Source organism: Podarcis gaigeae (assembly GCF_964106915.1).
Source record: "Podarcis gaigeae genome assembly, chromosome: 4".
NCBI lineage: Eukaryota > Metazoa > Chordata > Lepidosauria > Squamata > Lacertidae > Podarcis > Podarcis gaigeae.
Window position 1 is genome coordinate 23709109 of NC_139677.1, and position 26416 is coordinate 23735524.

General features: G+C 42.5%; 1 protein-coding gene across 15 annotated transcripts in view; it reads left to right on the top strand.

The window, feature by feature from the left end:
* The window catches only part of FARP1 (FERM, ARH/RhoGEF and pleckstrin domain protein 1), a 184291-nt gene that overhangs the window by 97530 nt on the left and 60345 nt on the right, over positions 1–26416 (top strand). For all 15 annotated transcript variants that reach the window (XM_083735241.1, XM_083735244.1, XM_083735248.1 and 12 more), the window contains exons 3-10: positions 10005–10109; positions 13496–13538; positions 16075–16153; positions 18153–18250; positions 19594–19708; positions 20715–20862; positions 21370–21465; positions 23792–23955. In XM_083735241.1, the coding sequence (XP_083591367.1) occupies positions 10005–10109; positions 13496–13538; positions 16075–16153; positions 18153–18250; positions 19594–19708; positions 20715–20862; positions 21370–21465; positions 23792–23955 (848 nt within the window). The remainder of the gene's footprint in view (positions 1–10004; positions 10110–13495; positions 13539–16074; positions 16154–18152; positions 18251–19593; positions 19709–20714; positions 20863–21369; positions 21466–23791; positions 23956–26416) is intronic.

The following is a 26416-nucleotide window of genomic DNA, read 5'->3' on the forward strand; positions in this document are numbered from 1 at the left end:
ACTTAGTTTTTATATGGCAGTGTGTTGTGAAAACTATTTCGGCAACTCATACTTTCGGTATGAAGTATCTTGCATGCCTCAGTGTTTTAGTATGCATGGAAGGAACCTGCTAGGCCTTATAGGGGAAAGAGATTTCTCTGCTTTGAATTGTAGGAGCATTAGCAGCAATGGTAGTTGTTAAGCCTGGCGAGCAAGCAGCATCATGCCTCTTGTCTCTGTTTAGAGCCAAGGGCCAAACTAGGCAGCAATCATTTGCAAAGTTGCAGGGAAAAGGAAAGAAGCAAAATTTGCACTGGAGATTTTTCCTCTGCCCAGTTTTTTCCTCTTAAACTCCTCACCCCAACTGCTTTGCTCTGAGGAAAGCCTCATCCACAATTCCAGCTGGGGGAAGGGTAAAAGCATCAGGTGGAGAATGTTAAAGGTTCCCCCTTCTTTCCTGGCACTCCTTCATTCCAAACTGTGTCCCCCTCACACTGCTTTGTTGCTGTCAGATGGCAGGCTGGGTTTCTAGACTTGGGACTGCCATTAAAACACACAGTTTAACTGTACACTGGTACCTTGGGTTAAGAACTTAATTCGTTCTGGTGGTCCGTTCTTAACCTGAAACTGTTCTTAACCTGAAGCACCACTTTAGCTAATGGGGCCTCCTGCTGCTGCCGTGCCGCTGCCGCACGATTTCTGTTCTCATCCTGAAGCAAAGTTCTTAACCTGAGGTAATATTTCTGGGTTAGTGGAGTCTGTAACCTGAAGCGTATGTAACCAGAAGCGTATGTAACCCGAGGTACCACTGTAGTAGCCTGCAAAGAAATCAATCAACTGCTTAATTCTCTGAAATTATTTGGATTATTACATCCTTAGTACCGCCCAGTTTGTTTTTAATTGCCAGTTGTGAGCTTCCATGAGGAAAACTTTTTTTTTTAGCCAACCCTTCATTTTTTTCTTTTTAAATCCAGATTCTAAGTTTGAGTTCTTGTTCAGCAGCCTGCAGTCTGTAAAAGGTCATTTCTCAAAGTTTAATTCCCGGCATATGAAACTCATGTGTGTGGGGAAAGGTCAGAAATAATTTGATTAATTCGCAGTGTGTGTTCTGCTGTCAGATCCTTTTACCCCTTAATTTCAACCGAACGAAGAAAAGAGTTTGTAAAACAGGTAATATAATTTAACAATCATTTTAAAAATAATACCGTGAAACAAAAGCAGTTATTTTAATCATAAAGGAATGCATTTTTTAGTGCGCAGAGACATGTTTTTCTAAGGGAACACTGCTCTGTTTTATTAATATAAACAACTGCATAGACCTTGCTGTGTTAAAAGTTCATCAAGAGATGCCTGAAAGTTAGTAGTGAAGATGCCTGGTGAATTTCTGCTGGAAGAGTACTCTGTAGTTTGGGATCAGCAACACTAAGCAGCTCACTTCTCCTTGAAACCAAGTTGGCTTCTGTAGCACGGGCTCCAACGAACGGTACTTCTCCTGATTGCAGTGGTTGAGTTGGGATATAATAGTGCAGCCAGTCTTTAAGGCAGGGGTCTTCAACCTTTTTCAGTAGAGGGCTGGTTCACTGTCCCTTAGACCTTGTGGGGGACCAGACTATATTTTGGGGGGAAAATATGAACAAGGGACGATGAGTGGCATGCAAAAGGGCTCTGGAAAGGGGCTGCTTTAAATGGCGACCGCTCGAGAGGGGCGCTCAGCCAACCGCGGCTCCTGTGTCTTGCAAGTGGCAGGGGCTGGCGGCGGGACGATGAGTGGTGCGCGAAAGGGCTCTGGAGAGGGGCTGGCACCAAAAAGCCCAGCCCCCTTCCTCCTCTAGGCAGGCCAGGGAGAAACCAGGAGGATGGAGGGAGGAGGCGGCGACACCAGTGCCGTGTGAGGGAGAGGGAAAGAACATGTGTGCTGGCAATCCACACAGTGATTCCCGGACCGTCCACGGGCCAGATTTAGAAGGCAATTGGGCCTGATCTGGCCCGCGGACCTTAGTTTGCCAACCCATGCTTTAAGGTATCCTGGACCCAAATTGTTCAGGGCCTTTTATATGAATATAAAAACCTTGAGCCTGACCCAGTAGTATATGAGCAGCGAGTGCAGAGATGTCATATACCACCAAGTGTTTGAGCCCATCAGTAGTCTAGCTGCTGCATTCTGCACCAACTGGAGCTTCCAGGCTGGGCCTAAGGGCAGCCCCATGTAAAGCACATTGCAGTAGTCCAGCGTCGAGATTACCAATGCATACGCTTGCTGATTCAAATAAGGAGTAACAGGTGAAGCTGATTAAAAGCACACAAACTCATATAAGCTTTCTAAATATCTGGGTAGGCAAAGGCAAAGGGACCCCTGACCATTAGGTCCAGTCGTGACCGACTTTGGGGTTGCGGCGCTCATCTTGCTTTATTGGCCGAGGGAGCCGGCGTACAGCTTCCAGGTCATGTGGCAGCATGACTAAGCCGCTTCTGGCGAACCAGAGCAGCGCACGGAAACACCGTTTACCTTCCCGCCAGAGCGGTACCTATTTATCTACTTGCACTTTGACGTGCTTTCAAACTGCTAGGTTGGCAGGAGCAGGGACTGAGCAATGGGGGCTCATCCCGTCATGGGGATTTGAACCGCCGACCTTCTGATCAGCAAGTCCTAGGCTCTGTGGTTTAACCCACAGCACCACTTGTGTCCCAATATCTGGGTAAAAAGGTAAAGGTACCCCTGCCCGTATGGGCCAGTCGTGACCGACTGGGGTTGCGCGCCCATCTCGCTTAAGAGGCCGGGGGCCAGCGCTGTCCGGAGACACTTCCGGGTCACGTGGCCAGCGTGACAAAGCTGCTCTGGCGAGCCTGCACCAGCGCAGCACATGGAAACGCCATTTACCTTCCCGCTATAAAGTGGTACCTATTTATCTACTTGCACTTAAGAGTGCTTTCGAACTGCTAGGTGGGCAGGAGCTGGGACCGAACGACAGGAGCTCACCATACGATCGGCAAGTCCTAGGCGCTGAGGTTTTACCCACAGCACGACCCGTGTCCCTAAATATCTGGGTAGGCTTGGCTAAATAAGAATGTCTTCAGCAGGCACCTGCCTGATATCAACAGACAGGGACATCGCTTCATGGTACTTATTTACTTATTGGTTGTTAACACTGGAGGGGAGAGAGAGGAGCAGGAGTCACATGGCGGCAGCTGCTTTCAGTGGCTGTCAGGTTATCTGCACAGTGTCTGTCTGTAGCTATAGAACTATATGACTGTAAAAGCCCTACTACTTCCATTGATAATTTGATTAGTGTTATGTATTGATGAATTCGGTAAAGGGTAGTTTGATAATAAAATTGAATAAAGGAAAAACCCAGGCAGTAGAGGGGGAAAAGGTTAACACCAAAACCTGCAGAGATTATTTGTGAGCATGCTGTCAAGTCACAAACTGTCTATAAAATGAATGCATGGTGGTAAAACTGGACCTATTCTCCCTTCCAACTTTGGAGGCACATCTTGGGGGCAGGAGTGGGGAGGGGTGGAGTTTGCCAATACCTCATTAAGCAGTGTTTGCTGCATAGCTAAACTAATCTGAATGGTACTATTATGCTGCTCTGCAGAAATTGTGGACTATGAAATTCAATCTGAAGTACTTTTAATGAGCATTCTGAACCTCGTTTCAACCCCTGCGAAGAAACAAGGGACACAGTGTGCTTTTGAATAGCTTGGAGGCTTGGGGGGGGGGGGGGAGAGATGCACTTCATTCAGTACTTGCAAAAGGGGGTGGGGAAGAAATAATGCCAGTTCTTTGTTTAACTTTATACACCCGTTATGAAATTAGCCATTTGAAAAATATATACCGGTATATATCATTTAAAAATTAGACTGGGTGAAATTATGCAGGTGGCCTCCTAGAGCTTAACAAATTTCACCGCTGTTGGGATACACAAGTACCACTTTATGTGTTGCTGCATAACCTCATTGTACTTGTTTTAGTACCATCTATCAGGTTAGGCATCCTGCCTCAGGTGCCAATTTTGGAGGTACCATTAAAGACAAAAAATTGTCAGTAGTTTAGTGTTATGTACTGAGTTGAATAGGATCCAAACTGCAGCAGTCTGATTGGTCCTAGAACAATAGGATCCAAATTGCAGCAGTCTGATTGGTCCTAGAACAATAGGATTCAGAATGCAGCAGTCTGATTGGTGCTAGAACAATGCAGCAGTATGATTGGTTGGCAGGAACCACCCAATCATGCTCCAGATATAAGTGAATCCACAAACTGATTGGCTTACAGTAGAATTCCAGAATTAGCCAATCATGTGCAGCCCATTGTGTAAATAATGTATATAAAGCAGATACTTTGAGGGGACATTCATTCACTCCTCCTCACCACTATGAGCTGAATAAAGAGCATGAAATCACTTTGCAACTCTGAGTATATTTCATTTAGCTTATGATGATACCTTTACTTCTGTAAAGTACATCAAAATGACCTCTGCCAAGCTTTGTTCCTTACTTCCTTGTAATGTATAAGCCATTAGTGATAACAAACTCCCCTTCTACACACACACACACACACACACACACACACACACGAGACAGAGAGAGAGACAGAGAGAGATTGCTTTGTAAGTAGCTCAGGTGTTTCTGAGTATACACACAGTGCTTAAAAAATAAATGAATGAGGTGCCAGTACTCATACATTGATAGAAGTTCTGTGGGTACCAACACAAAATGGCTGCCATGGATAGCAAAAGAAACGGTGATGGTACTCCACATCAGTGAGTTCCTACTCTCCAACATTTCACCAATGAAAATAAGGATGCCCTGTTCCAAAATAATAATAATATTATACCCCGCCCAACTAACTGGGTTGCCCCAGCCACTCTGGGCATCTTTCAACATTAATAAAAACATAATAAAGCATTAAACATTAAAAAAAACTTCCCTAGGCAGGGCTGCCTTCAGATGTCTTCTAAAGGTTGTATCTCCTTTGCTCGTGAGTTGCATGTGCTCCAACATTTCTCTGACGAAAATAGGGACGTCCAAAGGAAAAGCAAGACATTCCAGGATCAAATCAGAAACCGGGAAGGCTTCTGTAAATCCAGGAGAGTCCCTGGAAAATAGGGACACTTCAGGGGTCTGTGAGTTCTATTACATAGAAAAAGTCCTCACACAAACTCACACACTGACTTGGCATGCTGGATCACTTCCAGTTGGTTGCATTCAGAGAGTTGTTTGTTCATTTGAATTGCATGTTACTTCAAAATAATGGCAAGATGTTTTCAAGATTTACTCTTTGACCATGAGATCCATTCCCACAAAGCATGTTCTCCTTCATGGAGAGCACGTGTTGCGGTGGGGGCCTCCAGGACACTCCAAAGTTGGGGGTGGGCTAATTGATCGTTGGCCACTGATGCGATTGGGGCTTCCCTTGTTGTTGGGAAGAAGTTAATGTTAGCATTTGTTGATTGACAGCCAGAAATGCTAAAACTCCTTGCACGAGGCTAGGGCTTCCTCTTTTCGACCGTGCAATCGGATTGCCCGTCCCCCACTCCTTAGAATTAGGGTTGTTCGCTTTGACCTTGCTATGCCTGTCATGGGGTCGTCTGCTCTTGGGGCAGGGGCCCGGTAGGAATTTTGTCCATCTGGCTGATTGGCTGGGGCCATTTGGTTTTTGCCTGCTGCGTAGCAAATCGTCACAACTTGTAAGGTTGCGGTTAGGCATTGGTTTATGGTTTGGTTGGTTGAGGGGCAGTGGTTGAGTGCCTGCCCTTGGTAGGTTGAGTGCCTGCCCCACTAATGCTGCTGCTGCAAGGGATTCCGTTAAAGAAATTGGGGGCTAACTATTGCTCAAAGGGGCTCGGGCCATAGCAATGAGCTCCTGGTTGCATTTGGGGTGAGGGCAGGTTCCCTGCTCCGTCGCTACCCCCAAGTGTATTCCCCTATTCTGACTTTCACATCGTGCGGAATGTCAGTCTGTCCCCCATGGTGGGGGCAGATAGTTACAACCAATGCCTAAGCAACCACTCACAAATTTGTATGTTAATAAAGTTGTGGCCAAGATTATGCCAAAAATCTTAAACAAAAAATTCTGTGTGATGTGTGAGTTATTGGGGTGGCCCTGGGGACCTTGACACGCAATATGTTATAAAGGCCACTAACTTAGCTGGCTTTAAAAAACATATGTACAGTGGTACCTCGGGTTACATAAGCTTCACGTTACATACGCTTCAGGTTACAGACTCTGCTAACCCAGAAATAGTACCTTGGGTTAAGAACTTTGCTTCAGGATGAGAACAGAAATCGTGCTCTGGCAGCGTGGTGGCAGCAGCAGCAGGCCCCATTAACTAAAGTGGTGCTTCAGGTTAAGAACAGTTTCAGGTTAAGAACGGACGTCCAGAACGAATTAAGTACATAACCAGAGATACCACTGTAATAGCTTTTATTAATGATAGCTAAAAGGGACCTTCATTTCCAGAGTCAATATTACTTCCCTGGACCAGTTTCATGAGAAAAATACAGTTATTGAATTTATGTTTGTGGACTTCTAAATGCTGGCTACTGGATTGATTTATCATCAACCTGAAAATTAATTCTTAAGGTTCAGGAGAAGAGAGGAAAAACTCCCTTCTCATTACATACAACTTTCATTTTTAAGCAATATTGTTAAAAACTCCTTGGGACTTTTTTTTTAAAAATGTAACGCACTCATGGGCAGATAAGCAAACAGAACTTGTTTCTTTTCAAATGATTTTCATTCTCAAGTTACTAATAACAAGAGACATTTGGTGTTTTATATTTAAAAATGATTCTACAGACAAGGTAATTCCTGAAAAAGGTCATTGAACGATAGTTATAATAATCAAAACTGCCTCAGAACTAGATTCTGTACAAAGTTAAATAGAAGCCAGCAAGCAAAGAGAAGCAAATGTAGGACGTGCAATAAAATGATCAATGTGATCAAAATGAGATTCAGAAAAACCCAACCGAGTAGTAGAATTAAGAATGGAGTTTGGTTTTGATTCTCCCAGTCCTCTCTTCACTTGGATTAATAGAAAACCCGTTGCTGAACTGTGTGTCGGGAGCGCCATTAATGAACCTTTCACATTGGTAGCATCTGAACAGTAATGAAGCAGAGAAAAAACCAAACTAGGGCAGGGGAGAATTGCAATAATCAAACGTTGAGGAAAGAAAGAACTTGTAATGTTTAAAAAGTAGGTATGGAAAGTCTGAAGAAAAGAAGAAAAAGAAAGAGGTGTTGAAGACGACTCTTAAGGTTCTGTGCTTGGGGTAAAGAAAGAAAAGAAACATTACTCCACAGTGAGAGAAAAGGAAGACACAGTGAAAAAACAGGCACAGTGATTAATGATAAAAGTAGCAGATAATGTGGAAAGAACAAGTAATGAAATATTTGGAGCCAATCAGTGTTAATGCCTGCATCCCATTTTGTTATTAAATAAAATTAGATTTTATCTCCATATAGAAAAATGGCTGACTGGGATACTTTAAAACCCTACGAAACCTCTATTTTGTTATTAGAGCTTTATTGGAGTGCAAGGGATTCAGTAGCCTATGAGAAACTTTGCTTACAAAATCATAATCCAAAATCACTTGAGGTGGATTAAAAACTGTGTTGATAGCAGTGTCTAACTGGGCTGATGAAGAATCTCTTTAAATTAGAAGGATCAGTTTGCTCAAAGAAGCAGTGGATTAAAAAGAAAAAGCTTCCAGGACATGGGTTCTGTAAACATTGCTGAACATTTTTCTCCTTCAACCACTTCCTTATTGAAAGGTCATCTCAAAGAATGAGGTACACACAGTTCTTGACCATAGAAGAAGATAATCTGTTTATTGATTGAGAACTTCTTTAGGGTCAGGCAAATGTTAAAGCTATTGGAGACCCTGAGCTTTTTCTAATGAAAGAAGAATAAATACCCTTGTTCAAGGCTTGGGGGGAGAGAGACTGAGACTGAGCAGAGTGGAAGTGACTAGCAGACATGAAGAATGCTGAACACATAATTTAGGTGGTAACGCTAAACACACGTAGGAAAAAACTAAGCCCAACTGAGCACAGTGGGACTTTCTTCTGAGTGAACATGCATAGGATTTTACTGTGAACTCCCCTCATTTGAATGGAATATATATATCTGAAGCTAGAAAGGTCAACAGTTTCTCGAGCCTGAAACGGCTGATGACCCTGGAGAAGGGCTCTGTGGGTTGGGGATGGGGTGCGTCACAGAGAGATATGGGTGAGTCAGATCCCAGGCACTCTGCTCTGCTCACCCACTTCACCCCAGCTCCTGTTTCTCTCTTCACCTCTTCTCCCATCTCAGCACCGCTCCTCAGCATTGCCAGGGCACACCCCTCTCAGGAGAAGTCAGGTGCTCAGTCCAGTTCGTAGGTGCTGCTGTCACCTTTGTTGCCTAGGTCACAGAGACACCAGCACAGGGACAAACAGACAACTCAGGTCCAGCCCGAGTTACCATTTGCTTGCCTGTTTCTGCACAGAAATTGGGTCCTCCCTTAAAGAGGGCACGTATTGCAGCGAGACCTGGAAAACCAACACCCTGTGATGCGGGTGGGTATGATTGGAAAGCCACAACACCCGATTGGTAGGTACCTCGAAGCTGGGTACAATCTGGCCAATGGGACGCAGTTCAAATGGTTCGAGAGACCTATTTATGCCCATGCATGTGACCCAAAGCTTCCTCTTTTGGCACGTGCATTCGGAACACCTGCCCACCTCTCCCTACTTTTAGGGCATTTTGCGATTGACCTTGCTACGCCGTCATCTGTCGTTGGGACAGGGGCATGGCAGGAATTTTCCCCACTTGGCTGATTGGCTGTTGCCATTTGGGTTTCACCTGCCATGTAGCAAATTGTCACAACTTGTAAGGTTGCAGATAGGCTCTGGTTCAGGTGATAGGGATGGGAGAATGCTCTCGCCATCCCTATGTGAAGGGTATTCTGTTAAAGGAATCCAGGGACTCGATGGTTTGGTCAACCCCTGAGAGGGGGTTGTGCCCATGCCTGAGTCCAGGGGGACATTTGGGTGGCAGAGTTAGCCCGTTCCTGGCTTTTCGCTTATCCAGGTGTTCACCCTTGGCTGACCTATGCTGGAACCCTTGGTCAGCGCTACCTGCATGGCAGGGAGCTAGTCGAACCAGAGCCTATGCAACCAATCACTTTCTGTAATCAATAAAGTTGTGGCCTAAATTCTGCCATAAACCAAACCAAAATTTGAGTCAAGCATGAATTATGGGGGAGATTTCTGGGTCTGAACACACAAGTTGTGCTTCGCCAGGAGCTGGGTGTGGTGGTGGGCCTTATTTTTCATTCTTTTTAAGGCTGCATGCATAATCAGATCAAAAATGATTCCTAAATTCATTGGAAGTTAACACTTTTGATTTTGCATCCTGGTTTGTTTAAGCATATTTGCATTTCTTCTTTCCCACAGTGTAGTAGTTACTCTGCTGTTTTTACTGTTTTGCATAATTTATTCTGATGCTGCTACTTGAGGGAAGGCAGAACAGGAAGCTGAAGCTTCCGTTTCGGTCCAGTGTGTGTATCTTATTCAGCTCGACTGGTGTGGCTTCTGAAACTATTAAGATACGAATTTGTAAAGAAAAATGGCGGTGCGGTTTTGTGGAAATGGTTACAAGCTGAACTTTGAGAATGGCCATACAAATCTATTAACTGCAATCATATACCTTGCTTAATCAGAAGAAGTGCAGAAATGAATATTGAGCACAGAGTGGCTTGTTACAAAGAAGTTGCACACATAACGAGCGTTCTGGGCCAGTTCTTGCCCATCTCAGTTCCAACAATCCTTGCAACAATACAAATAAGAAAAAGATCCACAACTGAGTCAGTACTCACAACACTTTGGCATCCAAATAAAAATAGCTACTGCTTTTCCTTCAATTGAACACCTAACTATAAATTAATTGCATTTTGTGCTCACCAAGGAAACTGGATTTATAACTTATTTTTCTTTTCATGTGGATGTACAGCGTGTAACCCTTTGTTGTTTTTAATTACAGCAAAGAGCACCAGGGAAGGTTTTGCTGGATGCAGTCTGCACTCACCTGAACCTTGTTGAAGGTGACTATTTTGGCCTTGAGTATCTGGATCATAAAAAGATCATGGTATGTGAAGAAGCATTTTATATGCATATTTTGTCAGCGTAAAAACAACAACATGGGAGTGGGCTTGCAAGCAGTTGCATTTAAAATGCTTCCCAGTTTTCTTATTCTGGTACTGGAGGAAGAAAAACAAAATTGGGCATATGCAGCTGGGTGTAGTTTTTTAATTTTATTTATTTAAAGTATTTCTAAACTGTCTTCCGAAGGCACTAGGGTAGTGTACAATAGACATAAAATTATTCAGAGAACAAAAACAATCAAATAACAGTAAATTGCATACTGAGATGCAACAGAACAATATAGAAAGTAAAAGCAGACACACTGCACAACCTTTTAATGGTTAGAAAAATCACCTGGTGCTTAAACATATTGTGAAATTGGCACTAACTTTACCTCTTTAGGGAGGGTATTCCAGAGTTGGGATACCCCTGCAGAAAAGCCCCTCTCCTTAGTCCTAACTTCTACATGTTTCAGAACTACATGTGAACATGTACCATATTTTTCGCCTATAGGGCGCACCGGCCCATAGGGCGCACCTAGGGGGGATAAAGAAAAAAATTATTTTCCCCCCCCCCAGGCTTGCGGATATCTGCCTGAAGCCCAGGGCGTGCTGCTCAGCACCCCCCAGGCTTCAGGATGCAGGCTGCTATCCGCAAGCCTGGGGAGCTCGTCGGGAAGTCGCGCCGGGCTCCCCAGGCTTGCGGATATCTGCCCGAAGCCCGGGGTGCGCTCCGCTGCGTTCCCCGGGTTTCGGGCTGCAGGCTGCTGTCCGCAAGCCTTGGGAGCCCGGCGGGAACTCCCACAGGCTCCCAAGGCTTGCGGAAGCTTCCTGAAGCCTGGAGAGTGAGAGGGGTCCGTGTGCACCGACCCCTCTCGCTCTGCAGGCTTCAGCGAAAGCCTGCATTTCCCCCATAGGACACACACACATTTCCCCTTCATTTTTGGAGGGGGAGTTGTGCGTCCTATAGGGCGAAAAATACGGTAATTTGTGTACAGAGCTGTTATTAGCATAACAGAATCATAAGCTCTATCAGAAGGTTTTTTTAAAAAAAAGTTGGTTAAAACAAGAAAGCTGCTGTCTTTATATATAGATGATGAATGTTGAATAGTCTCCATATAATCTGCAATATCTTTGTCCAAACCGCATTCCAGTAAATGCCATTTGTTTTGTCCATTCATTGTTTATCTCTGCTAGCAGAGTACTGCTAGAAAAATTGGACCACCTATCGTCGCTTGGCACTGGCTTCCTATACTACCCTTTTGACTGGGATAAATTCATATATTGCTGGCAAGGAGATTCTGACCTGAGTTGCTTCTTACCCATTTCCAGTTGTAATCTCTGTGCGAAAAATAACAAGGCACAGTTACCTCCTCTTGTGCAGGATGCCCAGTCATTTGTAGCTTAGTTACTCATTTTCTTTAGGAAATTGGCAGTGCACAACATTCTCCACTGTGCCAAATGTGAAGCTAAAAAAACAAGATGTAGAGTTAATGGAATGCCGTCAAACATTAAGGTGTTGCTAACAAATAAATGACCAGTGCTTTAAAGGTTTTTATTGGCTAGCAAAAATACGGTTTTAAAAAAAAGCTTGCTTTTCAAATTGCATCTCAAAGGAATTATTTATACATTTTCATGTGCTTAAGAAAAGAACCTTGAAATGAAAAATCCCTTTGTTAAATTGCTATTTTAGCTCTTTAATAATATAAAAAGGAGGGGGGGCTGAATAATTTAAATATTTCTCAGGTTTTTGGGGTTTTCTTAAAATGTGGCTCCTGGGGCTATGCGCCTGTAACAAGGACACTGGAAATGAGTTTTGCCTTTGCATAATTTACAGCTGCTCAAGGTCACACTTAACAAATATGCGTACAGGTAACTCGCAGCTTATGTGCATTTAACTTCTGTGCATTCAGCTTTACCACATACTTTGCAAAGTTTTAAAAAAATAAAAGGGAGAGGGGGCGGAACCCCATGTGTTTTTATTGTATGTGATTTTTGGCTTTACGTACTAGCCCCAAAGAGTCACCTGTATTCCTTTCTAAAGCCTATTTTTTAAATAGTTCATTTCCAGGAGAAAGGTGAGTTTTCTTTTTGTAAGAAACATATGTTATAGATTTATTCATTTTTAAATGAATGCATGCTCATTTAATGCGGCAGCCCTATACCTATTTATCTGGGAGTAATCTACTGTGACTTACTTCTGAGTAGACATGTATTGGTTTGTGATATAGAAGTTGCATGTATATTCGATTAATATTAATGTGACATGTTACTGATATCACAGTCCTGTGCATGTCTGCTCAGAAGATAGTCCCATTGAATTCAGTGGGGTTTACTCCCTGGTAACTGTGTGTAGTATTAAAGAATGAACCTGTTATCTCTTGTTTTGTAAAGATGGTCAGCTTCACCTGTATCTTCAGCTTCACACCTTTCCAGGTGTGTTCAGCTTTCATTCATGCACCAGGAATTTGTGGAAGCATCATCAAATGTTGCTCAGACCAAATAGCCTTTATATTATGAAAGCTGCATGTTTACTACTCTCCCTATGGAATTATTGGATGCTACTTTGATAGCAGAGGAATTCACATAAGAGCCCTGCTGCAACAAGCCAAAGGTCCCATGCTGTTTTCCGCAGTGACCAACCAGATGCAGTAGCTCTCTCTGATAGTCGGCCCCCAGGACTGGTGTTCAAAGGCATACTTCCACTTAGTCATATAGCTATCATGACTAATAGTCATATTTCCCCATGAGTATTTTAATGGCACAGCTCTCTACTTGCCTCCTGCAACAGGGAAGGCTAGAACCAGCTTGTGTAAGCGATGCATCTAATTGACTGGCCAACCAGCAAGCCAACCAGCCCAGGGACTGATCAGAGTGGCAGAAGCCACAATGGAGGGATAAGATCATTTAGCTTTTCTCTTTGGTCACTACTCTGGGTGTCTAACACTGCCATGATCCTCACCCTTTGTGTGTGCTTTCTATATTCCCAAATTACCTAAGAAGCATGGAATAGAGCTACAGGAGAGTAGCAGCTGTACCACCCTCACAGCATTAAGTAGTTTAACAGCCTTGTCCCATTTTTCAATGGGAGGTTTTTGTGACTGTTCATTCCACTACTAGTTGAGGTTTTGTCATGGTCTTTAAATTTTTGAATGCTTCTTGTTACATACACTTCAGGGCCCTTTGGTTGAGGTTTAATGGCAGTTTAGGCTTTTAGTTTCCCTTGGCAGAGAAAGAGGAATCTGAAAGCAGAAAAATGTGTGCTGGGTGACTGGCTGGCTGTTAAAATGTGGTGAAGACTGCTGCATGCTGTATCAAATAATTTAGTTGTCTACACCGCGTTGCTATATTTTCAGAGATGATCGTGTGCATTTCTCCCATCTTCCCCTAGGTATGGTTGGATCTTTTGAAACCTATCGTGAAACAGATCAGAAGTACGTAAGAATGGGAACCATTTATATTATATTTGCAGAAACAAAGAAAGTCAATAGACTTGATGGCAGGATTTAAATAAACATTCACATTATTAGTATTAGAAAATGTTTAGAAAATAGTGAAATATTACAGTGTATCTACTTTTATTTTTAGGTTTTTAGGCTTGATGTTATGTGTTATTAATAACTTTTTCTGTTAGGAGATAGCAAAGTGGGTGAAAAGAGAAACAAACCAGAAGCGGAAGTTGGGGGAAGCCCTGGAGGGGAGGGAGGGAGGACTATATAATATTTGTTAAGAAATTGAGATGTAGGTAATGAATGAAAAAGAAAAATGAATACAATTTTAAAAAGAAGTATGTACCGACAGTTTGCTTCATATAGATAAGACAAGCGTGAATCCATAAACAACTCAGCTCTTTCCAATATTTGGTGCAGGGCAAGAGAATGACATCTCTTTTTACCCACCTTCCATGGACGCTCAGGTGGTAGCATTCTGATAGGGCATATGTATGTAAAATTCAACATGTGTAGGCCCTGATTGCATGGTCAGTGCCAAGATTGTATCTGGGCTGCTGAGCTTGCAAAGCGGGTATACAGTAATTAGACTTTATATGTGCAGGCCCTGTTCAGATATTGCACCCCTATGTGGAAGGACAGGAATGTTGGAGGCAGGACAAGCTAAGCAAGGTGCACTCTCACCTCTCGCTACACATACAGGATAGATCCAGTCCATGGTGTGTTTGTGTGTGTGTGTGTGTGTACACACACAGATCACACACACACTGTCCTCGGCAGTATCCTGAGAAGTCTCTCTCAGCAGCCATTCTCCTCACACACAGAGAAGAAAACAGTCAAACGACAGCTACAGGAATAACAGTCACAACAGAATAGAATGCCTCTCTCATGTGACTCACTGTCAGCCAGTCGCATGAGAGCTACCGTCAAAGGAAAAACCCCAAGCTAAAAATACATGGCAATTCAACATAAGTAAACATTCCCATTTCAGGAAATCAAACCATTTCCCTTAACAGTACAGACCATAGTTTACTTGAACTGGATCAGGGGACTACTAGTTCCTTTTGAATGCCGTGCATTGTATTGTTTTGACTTTGTGATGGTGAAGTGTTTTATATGCTACCTTTCTAGCAGAACTTTACGAAATTGTTCAGCAGACTGCTTATCCAAATCAGGTTCTGACAATAGCCACTGGCAGCTTTATTTGCCAGTTGCAAAACAGGCTAGATGTGTGGACGTGAATGCTGACTTACACCTTGCATTAATTTATGTTGGCATTAGTTTCTCCTGGTTCAAAGCCTGTCAATGTGGCTTTGAAAAAGAATGTGCTATAATGATGGAAACCATTTGCTTACTCCCGTGCATCTGTGCTTGGTCACTTCTCTCTTTCTTCAGAACATTGCAGCAAGTCACAGGGGGTGGTTTCAGAAAGAAGGTTAGAAGCTAGGCAAGTTTGGCAATTTATGTCTGCAGTCCTTAAGAACTTAGCTTTGCAGATGAGGTGGCTGAATACACTTCAGTTGTCGGTTGTTGCATTTTGTTAATGTTCCCACACATACACCCAGCATTCCCCACATGTAGTGAATTATTCCTTTAAGGAAGAGTATTTTTAAAAAATCACATCTTCATTGAGGCCTTCCTTTTTTTCCAGCATAACAATATAATTGCATACAAATAATCAGCATCAGCAATACAACATAAAGTACAAAAGACAGTATGATGGGATAAACTTGGTCCTGCAATTTTCAAAACACAAACCAGTATTGTGTTCTTAACATACATAAAGCATAACAGTTGTACAACAGTGCAGTATAGCTTTCTGCAGTGTCTACTACAGAGTTGACACATTCCCATTTGGAACCCAGGTTTGAACAACCCTAGACATAGTTCTAAAGAAATTATTTTGGGATACTCACACCATCATGGGTCGGTCAGCTTCCGCATTTAATCAGACGATGGCAACCATAACTGAAGAAGTGTGGGGAAGGGGGACACTATTAGCCATTGTTTTATTATGTGGTTGGAAGCGGACGTAGAGATCATCTGAGCACAAATGCCCACACTGCCTTTAGTTTTATTAAAAATAAAAGGGCTTTCAGGCTTGGAGTTCTGGTCTGAGATTGTTGCATTGTCATGCTGTGAAGAAAGGAGAATCGTTGTTCTGGCTGGGACTAATGGGAGTGTAATCAAAAGCGTTCTGGAAGGGCACCAGGTTTGGGAGCTAGGTGGGCCAACAGACTGGGAGTATAAGGCAACTTTCTATGTTCTTAACACAGCAGCACACACTTGCCAGTGGCCATTCTGATCTGCAAGGATCAGAAAAACATTGAAAGCTATCTTTGTGCTATTATTTTGGCAAAATAAGTCTTGACTCAAAGTGAATGGGTGTCCAATGGTAATTGTGGTTGATGGGTACTAGTCACACCTGAGTTCAGACAAAGGTGTTTGTTTGAGCAGGAGGAAACTACTTAATTCAGAATTTTAGGTTTTTTCTCACCCATCCTCCTTTTCTTCCCCCTAGGGCCTAAGCATGTGATTCTAAAATTTGTGGTGAAATTCTTCCCGCCTGATCATGCTCAACTGCAAGAGGAGTTAACAAGGTCAGTACTGCCATCCGTTTTCATTTGTCGTTCATTAAAGGAGGGGATTGACAGCTACTTGAAGCATGCATGTAGATATACTGCTGAATGAAGAAAGAAAATAAACCAGATTATGACAGGGGGTTAGGAGTTCATTTTGAATTGGATTCCAGTGCCTGATTCTGACATTAATCTGGATGGGGCCACTGGCTGGTATAGTAAGGAAAGGGCCTAGAGACCTCAACAGATTGGCCCTCTTCTCTCCTGGATTGCCAGGAGGATGCCATTTGTGGCTTCAGCTTTCAGTGACATTTTGGATGCCTCTGTAAATGTGTGGACTGTCCATTGTAACTGCAGTTTCCATGACACCCACATGCTGTAGACATTTAATTCATGTGCAAGGCTGTTCAAGGGCTATAGGGCACCTGTGGTCTTCACACTATATTTTGGTGCCTATTTGTCCTCTCCAGTTCTGAGAGACCATGGAATCAGTATCTGGCCCAAGTTGTAGGTATAAACATCTCCATCCTCCTACAAGTTTAGTTGCGCTTCTCTGTATTCCAGTTCTGTAATGAGTTTTCTATTTTAAAATTGGGGGGGGGGGGGAGAGAGTTTTTTTGTGTACAGGATTAACTGTATAATCTTCAGGGTGTACACCTCTAGTGAATATGTAAATTACATACTTTAGCGGGAGGGTTTTACTGTTTCAAATTCTCCTAGCATTATAGCAAGCTGCTACTATTGCCAAATGCTGAGTTTCAGTACTATAGACCTTTGAACCATCATTGCATATTAGTAATTTTAATTGCTCTTACTTATCTGCACCTCTCTGAAGTTTTGGCATCACTTTTTCTGTTTGATCTGATTCCCCCCCCCCCCCCCATGATTTTCCGCTTCTTAAACTAACACGTACTAAGAAGGGGTGGTGGTGGTAGGATTATGGGTGGAGAATACTGTTTATATTCCTGAAAGACAATAAAGGCAGGTAACAACAGTCCTGGAAGCTTATCTTATGTAGCAGGCAAGGCCCTGGAGCAAATATTAAAAGGAAGAACAGTGAATGGAAAATACTCGTTGTTATTCATTTATTCATTTGCTTTTTTAATATGCTGGTTTTCAGGTATAGGCAACCCCTGAAAGTTATGGAAGAAACTAGCAGATGGAACATAGGGCAGCACAGGTTCTTTAAAAAATCAAAGACCAGACTAATCTGATACCCTCTTCTGAGAAGATGGCTCTCACTTGCTTTCTGAATAAGAAAAATGTGGTGGATCTTAAAATGGAAATTTCAGAGAGGGTGGCCACGTTTTTATGCAATGCTAAACTTTTTTTTTTATAGATTAGTTTAATAAGGCAGCCAAACTGCAATCTAACAGTGCCTTAAGCACTTGGTAGAGTTTTTGTTTCTTTTTTCTTTCCTTTTTTAAAAAAGCCCTATATCCAACATAAATAGGATATAATGTTTTCTGGTGCAATTGTTAGCCTACATAGCTTATGAGTTTGTTTTAAAGGGGGGGGATATCATTTGGTGGTTAAAAATGTGAAATTCCTGCAACAACTAGATTTATTTATTACCCGTCTTGCCTCTCCCCACTCCTCCCAGGAGCTTGTAGTGGGATACATGGTTCTGCTCTGTCTTCACAACAGCCCTGTGAGGTAGTTTAGGCTAAGGGGTGGCGAATGGCCTGAAGTTGCCCTGTGAATGTCAAAACTAAACAGAGATTTGACTCCAGGCCCTAGTCCAACCACTGCACTCTGCTGACAATTGTTGTTTTGCTAGTTGCAAGTTCAGGAAATCCAGATAGTGTTTATATTTCAGACACCCATAATTTGAAAGGTGAGAATTAATTCCATGACAACTGTACAACCGCTACATTATTTTGCAGTTATCTCTTGTTTGCGAAGTGGAAGGGATCGTTGCTAAATCTCCCCTTGTTAACATTTCGATTTCACAGATGTCCTTGCCACTCCATGGAAGCCTTCTTCATTCCTCCACCGCTTTTTCTTTTTGTGTTTTCAGGTACTTATTTGCACTGCAGGTAAAGCAGGATTTAGCACAAGGAAGACTAACCTGTAACGACACCAGTGCTGCTCTCTTAATCTCACACATCGTACAGTGTAAGTAAAACTTGCTCATCTCCAAACCCTTCCTGCATTTTGAAGAATAAGGTGCTTGTTGCCCAGGGAGAATACTGACTTATGAATACATTTTCAATAGATTAAGGTCAGTTGCCATATCCATAAATGTATGTTCACAAAGATACATTGGGCTAGTATCTGAGTGGCATCTATTTTCTTTAGGTCGTTTCAAAATACTATGGCAAAAATGGAAGCAGGAAGGAATTGCTATTTGCTTCTTTCAATATTCTTTGCCACTGGAATGTGTATAATGGAAATGGGATTAATAAATAACACACACACACACATACACACACACGTAGATATCTCTCTCACACACACACACACCTGGTGGGATTTAGAGTATTCACTTTCAGTTAGCGCAGGTAGAATTTGCCCTTCATAATTTGTCTGCCAGATTAGCAGCTATTTCATGGTGGTATCTGTTGTGAGGCATTTTCTGTTGTGGTTACCTTCATATGGTTTTGATGGGCCTGCGTGTGGTTTTCTGTGCTCTCCTATGTGTGACGAGAACCTTATACACGTCTTTCCTCATTAGTGTAAATGTGACATGTGCCAGCAAAAATGCCTGAAAGAGAACTACAGTGAGAGCCACATGCCACTATTTTTCTTCATCAAAGTTTCTGCATTTCTCAGTGCATATTCTCTCCAGAGTATCTCTAACTAGTTATCATCTACTGTGCCAAATCTTCCCTGTCCTGTCTCTCATGTGTCATCCGAGTAAGATGAAACTCGTAGGGATAGAAATGCAGACCAGCGGACAGGGTGAGGCTGCAGAAGTTGGGCTGTTGTCAATTATCAATTCTTTCATTTATTATCATAGTTTAACCGCTGTTTGGGGTGTCACCCTCTGGATTTTCTGCTTTGGGCATCACATTGCCATCTACTATTCCCACAGAAGTCCTGTAGCAGAAGAAAAAACAGGCTTTTTGAGAAAAGCAGCTGTAAAGAACAGCATGCTTCGTGATACGCTGGAAAACGCTGCATGTTTTCAAGAGGAGCTTGTGTAATTTGCTGAACCCTCAGAAATCTCACTGCTGTGGTTTGATCCCAGTGGATCCTTGCTAATTGACAGCAGACCCTACAGCTCAGTATCCTTCCTCCCTGTTTTCAGTCCTTTGCATGAAATGTTCAGGACCACAAGTACAGTGCTCTGTTATTCACTGCTCACTGCATCTTTTAGGATTTTCTGTTCGAATCCAAACAACTTAAGAGTGCATCCTATTGAACTCAGTAGAGCTTACTGATAAATAAACATGCATTGGAATAGACTGCCTCATACATTTCACCTATTTGAGTGCACTTTCCCCCCCTCTCCCTAGCTGAGATTGGGGATTTTGATGAAACCATTGATCGTGAACACTTAGCAAAGAACAAGTATATACCTCAGCAAGAAGCATTAGAAGACAAAATCATGGAATTTCATCGTAATCACATGTAAGTATTACTATTCAATGCTTAAGTAATGGCATTCTTAGTGCTGTTGTCTTATTAAGCAGGACTTTTGTCCTTAGGATTTATAATCTAAGAAAACCAGCAGAAAGGTTTGAGGAGAAGACAGGGCTTCATAACAGAGTAGAGAAAGAGGGCAGAGGTGATAACAAACAGCAGAAAGAATGGAAGTTTTGCACTCCAATAAGGCATTGCAGAAGTGGTTTTGGGGATGGATGAAAAATTAAAGGGAGAAAGACAATGTTTGATGTATAAGTACCTGTGTAGTAGAAAGCACAAAAACTAGACTCTGGAGTAGGACACAAAGGAAAGAAGGCGAGTCTCAGTTTTTCCTCAGCTTACTCGTTTCTTCTTTTGTTTTATTTTTTACATTTATTTATCCAGTTTGTGAATAGAGCCACACAAAACCTTTTGTGTTGTTTTAACTACTTGTGTGTGTGAAAACTTAACAAACCATGGCTCAACCTTTCTCTGGGAGTTCACAGGGGTGTTTGGGTATAGTATAAACTTGTCACCTTTGCGGGGAGAAGAATTTATTTATAACATCAACAACAAAATCGTATTCAATTGCCAATGGGAAATCTTGTTTATCACCATTGGGAAATGGTTCATTTCCTAAATGGGAGATTCCAGGTTTGAGAAGATACACAAAGTTGTGTTGTAGAGGAACAGGAAGTGTGAGAAGGTTGCATGTCTTCATTTTGCTTCACTGGTACACCTGAAACTACTCTTTGACTGGTTAAAATATGAGCGGTCACAATCTAGTGTACCAGTTGTTGCTCCAGCAGATAGTCACAAAGCATGCAAGGACGTGCAATAGATATGAAATTTATTTGTACTAGGTCTTTCAAACTATCAAATTGGTGCTAGGGTCTGTTTCACAGCGACTTTGTATGCAAGTCTGAGCAGGAAACAACATCTGCCGTGAAAAGCTGTAATGGTTCTCTTAAACCTTCTTTGTCCTGTGTAAAATCAATTATCATTCCTTCAGTGGACAGACACCAGCAGAATCAGATTTCCAGCTGCTTGAGATTTCCCGTCGTTTGGAAATGTACGGAATCCGATTGCATCCAGCCAAGGACAGGGAAGGAACTAAGATAAACCTGGCAGTTGCCCATACAGGCATTCTGGTGTTTCAGGTGAGAAGCTCTAATCATAGTTCAGTCTAGACTGCAAATGAGTAGGAGTCAGCTCAGAGCTGCTATCTTGTGAGATCCAGTCTGCTAGTACCCTATAGTAACTGTTTGCCAGTGTAGACATGGCTTCTTCCGTGGGGAAGCCCTAGGGCAGTTGCTCCATTGCAGATAGTTCTCTTGCAGATAGTTATTGGATGTTAAAGCCTTAAGGTAGCTTTAAGGCTTTAAGTTACCTAACTCTATGGTAGTTAGGCTGGCACTGATAATTGCCTAGTTGAGCAGAAAGTGGAAATAGGTCATTATATTCAGTTTCCTTTATTGTGCCACTGAAAGCGGAATTGCCTTATTTGTTTTAGGCAGCTAAGCAGGCAGACTAAATTAAAATAGTTTGAGTGTAGTGAACTGCACCTTTTGTTAGTTTTGAAAATTAATTTTGCAGATGAATGAATGCCTGTTTTGGGGGAAGAAACGTATTCATACCTTTTCTTTTCTTTTCTTCTTCATATTTAGGGTCACACCAAAATCAATGCGTTCAACTGGGCTAAAGTTCGAAAACTGAGCTTTAAGAGGAAGCGTTTTCTTATTAAGTTGAGGCCAGATGCAAACGTAAGTCTCTGGAATGCGCAAGGCAATTTGAAGTGGCAGGAGCCTGACGAAAGCATAAAATGTATTATTTCCATTCAGCTTATTCATACTGGATTCTTTAAACCACCTTTATCTCTGCATAAAGTTGTGAGCTTATACCTTGCCCAGTTCAGTGGGCTCTGAACTGTGACATAGGAAATGAACATTTGTTTTTCCCACCCTGACCGCTGCTGACTTCATTTGGGACACCCCTTTTCTGTGCTAGTCCAATCATAGCTGCTGAGCTTGCCTCCAACTCAAACTGATCTTCGGTGTTACTCTTCCCTCAAATTGCCCCATTAAACCAGTTTGCCAGTAGTACCTCTTACAAAATGTACCCTGGTTTAGAAATAGGACGCCAATAGTAAATTCAGAAGAGGATTGATGGGAGAGGTCATAAAATATGAAAGGAATGGGCCGGTGAAGATGGTAAAATGGATTGGGGGAAGGGTGAGCAGAGGTAGGGAGTGAGATGAGAGAATATTGCCGCTCCAGCGTAGAAGGAGCATCATTAAGACAAAAGGACACATTAATAAATTATTATTGTTATTTTTGACGCGGGTGGCGCTGTGGGTAAAAGCCTCAGTGCCTAGGACTTGCCGATCGAAAGGTCGGCGGTTCGAATCCCCGCGGCGGGGTGCGCTCCCGTCGCTCGGTCCCAGCGCCTGCCACCCTAGCAGTTTGAAAGCACCCCCGGGTGCAAGTAGATAAATAGGGACCGCTTACTAGCGGGAAGGTAAACGGCGTTCCATGTGCTGCGCTGGCTCGCCAGATGCAGCTTGTCACGCTGGCCACGTGACCCGGAAGTGTCTGCGGACAGCGCTGGCTCCCGGCCTCTAGAGTGAGATGAGCGCACAACCCTAGAGTCTGTCAGGACTGGCCCGTACGGGCAGGGGTGCCTTTACCTTTACCTTTTTATTGTTATTTCTATATTGTAGGGCTTCTATTTGATCTCCATGACATCCAGGTTTAAATCTCAACTTGGCTATGAAAGTCAAGCCCTGGAAAGTCACTATATATCAGCCTCCGATTCTGCCTATCAGATTCCAGTGTATGTTATCCTTTCCCCTTTTGGTGATCTGCCTAGGGAATAACGTAACAATTGACTACCTCCAAATACGCTGTTCTATTCACTAGGCTTAGTCCTAGTTCTCACTGAACTGGTAAACCTTCATTTTGGGCTGTGCCACTTCAGACTACAGGTGAGGACTTAAATAAGCCTTAATTAGAAATGCATCTCCATGGAAAAACTGGATGTCAGGAGGATTCTTGGCTAGAACCCTGAAAACTAGTTTTCTGTGTGGGAGGAATTGTTTAGTCATGGGAGTCCCCACCCCCAAACCTGTGGTCCAAAATGGTACAGACCTACCACTTGAGTGGAATCTAGTGTCTTATCTCTTAGATTTGAATATCAGGAACTGACAGTTCAGCAGATTCTTGTTTCCAGTCAGCTGTGATTACTTAGGAAGCTCTCACCATTCTAAAATATTTTCTGTCATATCCTGTAGCATTCACAAAATGAATGTTTTGAGGCTGGCATTAAATGCTTTGAGGCAGATGAAGTGGGTCAGCAAGAGAAATGATTACTTTAGGGCAGTGTTTCCCAACCTTGTGCCTCCAGATGTTTTTGGCCTACAACTCCCATCATCCCTGACCACTGGTCTTGCTAGCTAGGGATGATGGGAGTTGTAGGCCAAAAACATCTGGAGGCACAAGGTTGGGAAACACTGCTTTAGGGAAACAGATAGTCATGTTGATATAGGTGGAGGGCTTCATAATGTTCCATTATAACGACTTTTCAGGAAAGTTACGTTCCATTATCATACAATCATAGGGTTGGAAGAAACCTTGAGCATCGTCTAGTTTAACCCTCCGCAATGCAGGAATATGCAGCTGGTCCTTACAGGGATCAAACCTGCGACCTTGGCATTATTTGCACCACGCTCTAACCAATTGATCTAACCACCTGCCTTGTTTTACATTCCACATAACAAAATGAATAATTCAGCCTCTCAGTAGGGTCCTTTTCTGTCTAGGTACTGTATGGTATAGAAAAGCATAGTAGATGCTGAGTAGATTCAAAAGCCATATCATTCTTAAAATAAATAATCCTAAAAATAAAGGGATCGGTGTTATTGCTTGCTTTAATTTTATGCAATATAACTGTCCTTTTTTACATTCTAATGGAAATGTGTTGCATTTTATTCAAGAAGTTGGTGCAGATGACAGTGGAGGGAAATGTCCACATTTGCACTTGGACGATGTTCACTCTCCTTCCAGTGTTAAATCTCCCACCATTATCTTTCAGAGTTCCTTCCAGGACACCCTAGAATTCCTGATGGCCAGTCGGGATTTTTGCAAAGCCTTTTGGAAGATCTGTGTAGAGCACCATGCCTTCTTCAGATTATTTGAGGAGCCTAAACCAAAGCCTAAACCTGTTCTCTTTACCAGAGGTTCATCCTTTAGGTTCAGGTAAAATATACTTTACTTTGCTACAGTAATCCAGAGAAAAGTGTGCTCACCCACTCTGAGGTACTGGCTCAGATCGGACATAATGTTCTCCAGCAAACCATAGTTTGGTGCAATGGAAACAAGGAATAAACTTGAGCACACCTTCTTCCCTCCTTCTCTGACATCCAACCCCAGAAACTCTAGTTTAAAGGCTCCATACAAAACTCCCTCCAAGTTTGTAGACAGGAAATAAACCAGGAAATATTTGCTGAAGCCATAAAGGAAAGAGAGAGTGCTTGAGTTTGTTGTGAGTTCCCATTGCCACAATCCATGGTTTGTTGGAACAGGAGCATTATGTATTGACAGAATTACTGAAAGAGAGGCGAATGTACAGTGGTACCTCTGGTTACGAACTTAATTCGTTCCGGAGGTCTGTTCTTAACGTGAAACCATTTTTTACCTGAGGTACCACTTTAGCTAATGGGGCCTCCCGCTGCCGCCCCGCCCCACGATTTTTGTTCTCAACCTGAGGTACAGTTCTTAACCGGAGGTACTACTTCCAGGTTAGTGGAGTCTGTAATGCAAAGTGTTTGTAACCCAAGGTACCACTGTGTTTATTTTCCATGGTTGAGCTTGCACTTAACATTTCTATACTGAACAGTTTCAGACTGAGGACTGTAGACTTCATTAAGGCATCATGTATTCTGTCTTCCTGAGTACCAATGTGCATGAACACAAAGAGAGCCACATCAAAAATGGCAGCACCTATAATTTAATGTTCAGTTTAACAGTGCACATCAGGCCCAGTTTTTGTCATTCCTGGCTTGATGAAAGGTTTACTGAATGCTAGGGGAGGGGAAATGTTGAGAAATTTGCGGGTGGGGTTAAAAGCTGGAAGTGATATTGAGATGCACGTGGTGATTTCTCTGTCTCTTCTTTGTGGAATCAAGTAGACGTTGTTTATGATAGTGAGGCATCACAGCCCTTCAGTTGTCTGAGTGTGGATTAAGGCTGAAAATACCTGCAAAGGGTTGCCCATACTGATGAATTATTTATTAAATTTAAAAAGCCCATTGTGGAATATTAAGGTGGCATACATAATGTTCCTAGGTGGTGTTCCCTACAGCCAGCTTCAGCTAAGCGGGTAGCCCCATACCCTGGAACCAGCATAGTAATTAACAAAATATCTGAGGCCTGTTAGGAAATCATGTTCATTTCATGGAGTCCCAGTCATAAGGAGGCACTGACCCGGGGGAACACCCAAGCTAGCACCTCAAATATATGATACCAGAGATACTTTTGGAGAGGAATTGGGACACAGTTTTGGCAGCAGAGGATAGGAAAATTCTGATGCTGAGCAAAGTGAAAGGCACAGGAGATAATGCTATGATGTGATTAAAAAGGTAGGCCACCACCTACACATGGACATTAGTGGCTGTAAAAGGCAACCAGGTGACTGCTGCTCACTTGACAAAATTAGAAAGTATAATACCTCCTAATAGCTGTCAGTATTATAATTGCCCAGTTGTAGGAAAAGGAGAAATTCCACCGGAGCGAATTTGGCAAAAAAATTTTGGTCTTCAATAAAGTGCCTGAAACATAACCCATCTGTTTTGAACCAGAGAAGGCAGAATGATGAACATATGAAAATAATAGAAAAGTGATTTTGAGTTGGCAGAAAGATACAATCATTTTTTTAAAATAGCCGGGTTAAGAAACTCAATAAATAAATAAATGATAAAATTAATCAAATGTGACAATGAAAGATGTGTAATGCTTTGTGAAGAGTTCTACGATGTCTGAGTGAAATCTTACTGTCTTGTAGTCTTCAACAGTGTGTGTCATAAAACAGCCTTCACAGGCCTGTTTTTGGATGTTTTTGACTACAGTTCCCATCAGCCCCAGCCAGCACGACCAGTTGTCATGGGTGGTGGGAGTTGTAGTCTAAAACATCTACAGGGTGCCCAGTTGGCAGAATATTGTTAAGCACATTATCAAAGATTATAGGACAATATGATTTCATCCATGTTTGGTTGTTATTGTATAATATTGAATTGCTTTGCGGAGGAGGGGGGAGAGTATTAAGGGTGCTGCAATATTTTACTGGTTTTACTCCAACAGATTAACATAAGCATCTCTGTGGAAGTTTTATTTATCAACTACATTACATAAAAAGCCATTTCCTTCTCATATATATGTTTAGGCTTCCTTTTTAGGGTTGAGCTTCAATCGGGTGATGGAATTTGGGGATTTAAATTTATTATATTTATCAAGGAGAGTTTATATTCCATATGTCATGGGCAGGCAAACTAAGGCCCGGGGGCTGGATCTGGCCCAATCACCTTCTAAATCTGGTCCACAGACGGTCAGTGTGTTTTTACATGAGTAGAATGTGTCCTTTTATTTAAAATGCATCTCCGGGTTATTTGTGGGGCATAAGAATTCATTCATTTTTCTCTCTCTTCAAAATATAGTCCGGCCC